The 7,412-nt window shown below is 40.3% G+C and overlaps 1 protein-coding gene across 2 annotated transcripts; it reads right to left on the minus strand.

Moving 5' to 3' along the window:
* Positions 1-1,441: 1,441 nt before the first annotated feature.
* On the minus strand, positions 1,442-3,956 carry LOC103983152 (5-amino-6-(5-phospho-D-ribitylamino)uracil phosphatase, chloroplastic). Of its 2 annotated transcripts, none has more exons than XM_018828115.2 (3): positions 3,801-3,956; positions 3,294-3,597; positions 1,442-2,945 (listed from the first exon to the last, which is right to left on the minus strand). In XM_018828115.2, exon 3 carries the CDS (start codon positions 2,808-2,810, stop codon positions 1,653-1,655), a length of 1,158 nt encoding a protein of 385 aa, XP_018683660.2. In that variant the 5' UTR covers positions 2,811-2,945; positions 3,294-3,597; positions 3,801-3,956; the 3' UTR covers positions 1,442-1,652. The 2 variants fall into 2 exon arrangements, with proteins under 2 accessions (XP_018683660.2, XP_009398610.2); XM_009400335.3 differs by having other exon boundaries at positions 1,442-2,826; positions 3,801-3,955.
* Positions 3,957-7,412: the final 3,456 nt, after the last annotated feature.

Below are 7,412 nucleotides of genomic sequence, written 5' to 3' on the forward strand. Positions count from 1 at the left end.
ATTGAATACCCTTTGTCTAGATTTATTTATGACATTCTCCTCTATTTATTCTATCGACGTCCTCATCGATGTCTTTGCGAATGCTGCATCTCTTCACATTTATTGAATCTTCAATCTTCTGCTTTAGCTACAACTCACCTCCCTTAGCTTCCAACTGCTCTCCGTTAATGTCATTGAGTAGTCAAACTTTGATCTGTCATTGTTACTTCAACTCGCCACAAACTCTAACTCAAGTGTGGAGTTAATCGAGTTATGTTGATTTTTGTTGGTTCTCATGGTGCGCGTGAAGAGGAGGTTTGTGCAATGATTTAAGAAGTGTCTTCGTAACCCCTGTCGTGTGGATCACCGCTAAAGAGGAGGACAGTTGACCTCCTTCATCCTCTCCCATAGATTTGTAGGATTTTAAGGACATACGATCTCCCTAGGTAAAACACATCCCTTAACATGCACGGTTTTTTTGTTTTACAAGTTTTTACATATCAATCTTCGCGCGATGACAAGAAAATATTTTCTGTGGAAATATGAGATTTTTATTTTTGTTATTCCGCTGCGCATATGATGTCGTCCCGAGTTTCTCAACACATTCATGAATGTTAATCTCAGATGCCCGTTCTTTTAAGCGATTCTTTTTCCTATGTCTCTATGTCTGTTTTCCTCAAACGATCACACGTGCTAACTGCCCTCAATGTAATCCTGTTAGGCCTCTCATATTTGCATGCCAAGTGTTTTTAAGTATGCTTGTCCAGCTCTAATATTATTTATCACGAACTTAATTGATTTTGCCTGAGTCGTGCAACATGCTTGCATGTCCGTTCGGAAAAGATCAATCTCTCCAAAACCTTTTATGGTCCATTAAGAACTTTTAAAAGAGAAGACATGTTAAAAGAAACGTTTAACTCAGGATCCCATAAGTAGATATTTTAATAAATACTTCATAGACAATGCAAATTATAAACATATACTTTATCAGCTTCGAACGATTATATGATAAAGAGCCCAAGGTGATCCACCGAGGCCAAAAATTCTCACAAATGCCTACATTATATTGCTACAGAACAATGCAACGAACCAACCTTGGACACCACCCTAAGGCTCATCCAGTCATGTGTCATCGGGGTAACTTGAAGATGTTGTGATGGATGATACTTTGCACCAGTGAAGTTAAAAAAACTCAAAATGATTATTATATAATTTATTTTTAAATATTTTTACTTCTGATCACACATAACCTAAAATTACAGGTCTAAGACGACTATAAAGGTAATCAAAATGAAACCGTACCTATTACAAACAGTCTATATACTATACAAAAACATGAAAAAAAAAAAAAAGTATCAACATACACAATATCACATCAAACATACTTTATATAGATTTATTCGTGACAAAATATTGATCATCTTTTAATAATCCAGTATTGCAAGTCTCAAAATACCATATATTTCAGCGAACGGTGAACCCAAATGAAGGCCACCCAGCAACCGATTTATCTTCCTTATTTGCTTTAGTATGTACAATGTCTAAAGGAAGCACTGACATGATATTTAGCTTCTAAAGTTAAGAGACAAGACCCCAGTTTCCTGCTTTATGTCAGGATCATGTACTTGCTAGTCGCAGGAACGGAAAACAATAAGCTGTACATACGAATGACTTTACCAGAAGAAATCATCAACGCCCACCGAAGACGATGGAGATGGATCATCTTCCTCTTCCATCTCCACCTCTGGTTCTGATGCAAACTCCGGAGAATCAATGTCAGAAAGGTTCTTTAAGTCGACGACTGATATCTCATCCAGGCGCCTCACCAAAAGGTCAGCTGCACGGAGTTCATAAACCGGGTGTTTACTTGCTACTGCCACACACTTCATACGGGCATCATGCGCTGCCTCCACAGTTGAATTAGAATTTCCAAACACGATGCACCGCTCCGGTATAAAATTAAGGAGCTGTGCAGCATAAACAAACATCTCCGGATCAGGTTTTCCTCTATACACATCCTCCGCTGCCACCATCACTTCAAAGAAGCTTCGCACACCGACAGCCTCAATTGCCTCCTGGAGGATCTTCCACGGTCGTGTGGACACCACAGCAAGTGGAATCTTGTGATTTGCAAGAGTAGTCATGAACTCCCGAGACCCACATCGGAGCTGATAGCATCCACCATTTCTTAGGCTTTGATGTATTTCCTCCTTCCGTGAGGCCAATCGTCTAAGCTCCGTAGAGTCTCGTGACCAGCAAAGAACCTCAGAGATTGCTTGCTCGTTCTTCATTCCTTCAATTCTCTTCAAGACAAAGGCCAGGGGTGGCGATCTTCCCTCTTCTCGAGATAACACCACCCAGGCTTGCTTCTCCAACTCAGGGTCATCTTCCACAATCACTCCTTCCAATTCAAGGATCACAGTGAACCACCCACAACCCATTCTTTTTTGACGGAGCAGCGGGTTGTGAATCATCGGGTCATCAGCCTTGTTCGCAGGAGGCCACAATCTACCAGGGCTTAGGCCTGTTGCATCAGTTGTGTAATCGAGATCATGAGCAATCCTCCGCCAGTATTCTTTTGAAGGGTTCTTTTCCTTTGTCAGCTCCATCGCCAATGACCTGATGGTCGAACCAATTAACCGGTTGCATCGTTGCCTGGGAGTCGCAATGGAAGTAGAAGGGCCGATCGACAACCGCTGCCCCATAAATTCTGTGACGAGCAGGCTGCAGAAGTCGATCCGCCGCTTAAAGTTAACTTCTTTGGGAAAGGGCCTTCGGTCGAACAGGTGGTGACCGACAAGGGATGTGCTCACGCCGATGGTATCAACCATTGTGAAAAATTGGATTCTGCAAATGTAGCGAGATTAACCCTTTTGCTCCAAATAGTCCAGAAAAAAACAAGCAGCTTTTGGGACTAAAAGCCAAGCAACTTTTAGGGCCGAAACCGAACTCTGATCCGAAATAATCTGCAAGAAAGTTGCTTTATGCTTCAAATACTTCGATATATCTTAAATTCCTATAATGGCCTTCTTTCTCAATGAACTATCAAATCGAAGCGCACGGTTTGCCGAATTAACGAAAAGATAAAAAGAAGAAAAATGGAACAATAAGGGAATTTTGGATAACAGCAAAACTAACGATATATAATAAAAATCCAGAAAGCATTCGGGAATTACAGCAAGACAATCCCCGAAAGTAAATGTAAATCGCCCCCAAGAACATCAAGCAATTGTGCAACAGAAACGAAAGCAGATCCTCGATTCTTCCGATCTACTTATTCGATCCGAATGGAACGATGAGGAGAAGGAGATTACCTGAAGAGGGACCGGGAACTTCGATGAGGGTCGGACGCCGGCGAGCGGGGGACGATCACCGGGGAGAAGAGCCGAAGAAGAAGGAAGCGGAGATCGGGGAGTTCCGTGCCGTCCTCGAGTTATTATTCGGCTCCTGCACGCACGTGGGAAGTCACACTGCTGCGTCGGTCGTCGCGGCTGACCCGAACGGACACGCGTCCGGAAAGACAAGGTGTGAGACGGGGTCGTATCTCATCAGCTTTTGTGGAGTTGCAGCTTTGCAACGTGCTGCTCATTCGTTAGGTTCTACGAAACATAGAAAATTCTATGTTTTTGGCAAAAAAATAAATATGTAATTGATAAGATAATAATCATATTAAATACAAATTGTCTCCCTATATATATATATATATATATATATATATATATATATATATATATATATATATATATATATATATATATATATATATATACTGGTTTAGCTGGATTGGAACTTTCATACATGCATGGCAAAAGACAACCAACCTTGTAGTGTTGATGAACCTGTTAGGTTCATTCGGACATTTAAGGCAAGAACACAACTCTTCGCTGAGAGAGAAATGATAAGACGGAGGAACGGATTCATACTCTCTCTTGGCTGCTTCAGTCGCCAGATTCGACTTCCCATCGTTGTGGTCTCACTTCAGCGTCCGTGCTCCGATCTCAACCACGAACACAGCTCCAAACGTCCTGAGAACCAGAGAAGCTTTTGGATCGAGTCTCAGTCATGATGAGCATATGGTTGGTCCTCCGCGGCGACTAGCGTATGAGGAAGCGTGTCGGCATGAACTGCTCGATGACCGAAGAGCTGCAACGCCAGCCATTCAACACTTTCGGGTGTTTGATTCCTGCACGCGTTTCACAATGGCAAATCATCCTGCCATCTCAAAACACCTTAACAGATGTAGTACATGCATTACAACGAGAAGAATACAAATCAATGATCACAAACAGTGTACAAAAAAGCATTCTTCTTTCGTGCCATTGCCAACTACATTTGGGAGCTTGACATTATAAGGACTTACTACCTTCAGTTCTGTCACATTACTACCTTCAGTTCCTGTCCCAACTATTTGAGATCAATTTAGATTATGAGTATTTGTTTCTACTTAGGTCGTTCTCTCTCTTATCAGACCACAAATAATAATTGCTTAACATCTTTAGACTGCAAGCATATATCTATACCTCATCTTATCCTCATACAATTTATATTTCCTTTCATGAAAAAATATATTTCTTTCATTCGTTTATTAGAAATGATAACTCTATCATGCTCTTAAATACTATTTGCATTTGAGGAAGAAAACATTCAACATTGAGCATGTGAAAAACATCACAAATACAAGAACTGATGATATTGTAGTACGAGGGACTAAACAAGATAATGCAGCAACAATACTGAAGAAAGAATTTAAGTTTATTATAGGTCTATTCTTGAGGGACATACCAACGAACCCTAATTTTAGTAAACAGAAAACAAGGGACTTGCATGGTCATGAAGTTTGAAAGTCATGAAAGATATGATTGAGACATGATGTTGTCATACATGGATCCAAATCCTTTTTGATATAATATCTAATTGTTTAATCAAGTAATTATTATATGGTGTGTCACACATCTTTCCGATAAAAGAATATGATTATGATTTAGCAGGAGTTGAGTATCTAAAATGATGCTAAATAAATGGCTCATTTGAGTAGCTATCCGTTTTGGATGATGGGCGTATTTATACGATTTTATCCTTTTGAAATATGCAAACTTCAAAAAGCATCTATGAAGATAAAGGAGATTCGATGAAATTATATGTTTTTGGTTTTCATAAATCTCAACTAATACGAGACTAAATGGTCTTATCAGAAAGCTCCTCGTATCATGAGAAGAATGAAACGAATAAGGTCGCTAGACCAAAGATTTACTAGTATTCCTATCTAAAGAAAAAGAAGAAGAAGTTTATTATAGGTTTATTCTTGAGAAGGACATACCAATAAACCCTAATTTTAGTGAATAGAAAACAAAGGACTTCCATGAAGTTTGCATTAAGGTGTGACTTTACGACCAATATGACTAAGACATGATGTTGCCATAAATGCTACATTGGGATCCAAATCCTTTTTGCTATAATATCTAATCGTTTGACCAAGTAATTCTTAAGTGGTGTGTCACACATCTTTCCGAAAGAGGAATACGATTATAATTTAGTAGGAGTTGCATAGCTAAAATGATGCTGAATAAATGGCTCCTTTGAGTAACTATCCGTTTTGGACGATGAGCGTACTTATACGGTTTTATCCTTTTGAAATATGTAAGCTTTAAAAAATATATACGAAGACAAGGGAGATCAGATAAAATTATGAGTCTTTGGTTTCCATACATCTCAATTAATAAGGGACTAAATGGTTTTATAAGAAAGCTCCTCTATCTAAAGAAGAAGAGGATGTAGAATTTACAAGGTCAGATGAACTAACCAACCTATTGGTAATAAAACAGATGACTTCAGTGCTGATGAACACACACCGTCACTGGAAGTTGATGTGGTGCGCAAGGGGCTATAAATAGCCTGGACGAGGTTCTTCGATCAGTTTGGAGACTCACTCCCGCTCTTTTCCCGCCCACCCAGCGTCAGCGATGAAGCCCTCCGTCCCCAAAACCCCGAGATGACCTTCGAGCCCAGCGAGCCATGGGGGCGGCCCAAGGAAACTTCTCGTCCTCTAAGCGATTCCTTGCTTCACCCGGTCTCCTCTTTCCCTTCTCTCGCTGTTCGTCCCGAAGTGATTGAGCTTTGTCTTCTCAGCCGTTCTGGGGAAGATGATTCCCACCGATTCTCAAGATCTGATCCATTCCTCGCCGGAGGCAAGTAGCATCGTCGAAGATCCACCGGTTGTGAGATCGAGATCATAATCTTTGTTCGGTTATTCAATGCTAAGCAGAGAACTCCGATCTCGCCGCCCTTGCCGCTTCCTTGAGGTGGAGGAACACGGATAACACAGATCCGACGAGATCTCCTGAAGAAGGCAGCGGCACAGGAGGAGGAGGAGGAGACCAATCAATTTGGTGGATCGGCTACGAGAGGCTCTTCTCGACGTGAGGAAGCCGACGGTTGCGAGTGAGTTGGGGATCGGGGATGTTGGCGATGATCCGTGTGACGAAAATGGACGGCAGGATTCGACACTTCTGGCCGAGAGTACGGATCGTGATCGTTCGTTTCCTGATCGTGCTGGTGCCGCTCACGGAGCTCGGCGGTGTTGATCCGATTTCTGCGGCCTGCCTTCCCCTACTTGAAGTTGAAGGTAACCTAGCACGTCGTCTCCACCGTATGATGTACGTACATACTTCCTCTACTTTCGTATGCTGTACTCTAGTCTAGTCTACGATGTACATGTTTCCGTTTTCTTCTTTCTTGGATCAGTCTCCATAACGGAAGCACCAAGTAGTTTCGGACTAAGACTTTCCTCTTCCGTTATGCTTGCAGTTATAGGAGTGAAGACCTTTAAGCTGCGTTGCAGACTTGCTGCTGGTAATGCGGTACATGAATGCAACGAGACGAGGTAATACTGTGGACTTAATATATGTGGCATTCGCCGAAAACGTTGTGATATTGGGATTTTAATGGAACTACCGATGCTTATCGGTGGTCGCATTTGTCCCAAAAATATTACGTGGTACAATAACATAAAATCATGGTACAATTATGGATTTTTTTTAATTAATCGTCTTAAAATCTTAGAATCGAATCCCATCTTAATCATTTATTTTTTAAAAAAATACTTAAATTGCTCAAACTTTATCTTATATGAACAAAATGTTATGAGAATCAAGTGATGATTTCTTAAAAAATGAATAAGAAGATAGAGGCCTCTTGATAAATATAAGAAATATATTTGATAGTGATGTACAAAGGTTAAGAATTTAAAATATCATTCAATAAATTTTAAAAATATCAATCGGCTTAATTAGTAAGAAGTTTGATGGTGGATAGTAAGATATTGAGATCAAGTATATCATTGTAACATTCTATCATTTTTTTAAAAAAAATAAGATTTTAAGAATGATATGCATGATTTGGGAATTCTATGTAAAAGATTGAAGCACATGATAAGA

This window comes from Musa acuminata, chromosome BXJ1-1, assembly GCF_036884655.1.
Source record: "Musa acuminata AAA Group cultivar baxijiao chromosome BXJ1-1, Cavendish_Baxijiao_AAA, whole genome shotgun sequence".
NCBI classification, from domain to species: domain Eukaryota; kingdom Viridiplantae; phylum Streptophyta; class Magnoliopsida; order Zingiberales; family Musaceae; genus Musa; species Musa acuminata.

Excerpts from the sequence above, each read along its gene's own strand:
- LOC103983152 (XM_018828115.2), bottom strand. The coding sequence starts at position 2,810 with ATGGTTGATACCATCGGCGTGAGCACATCCCTTGTCGGTCACCACCTG.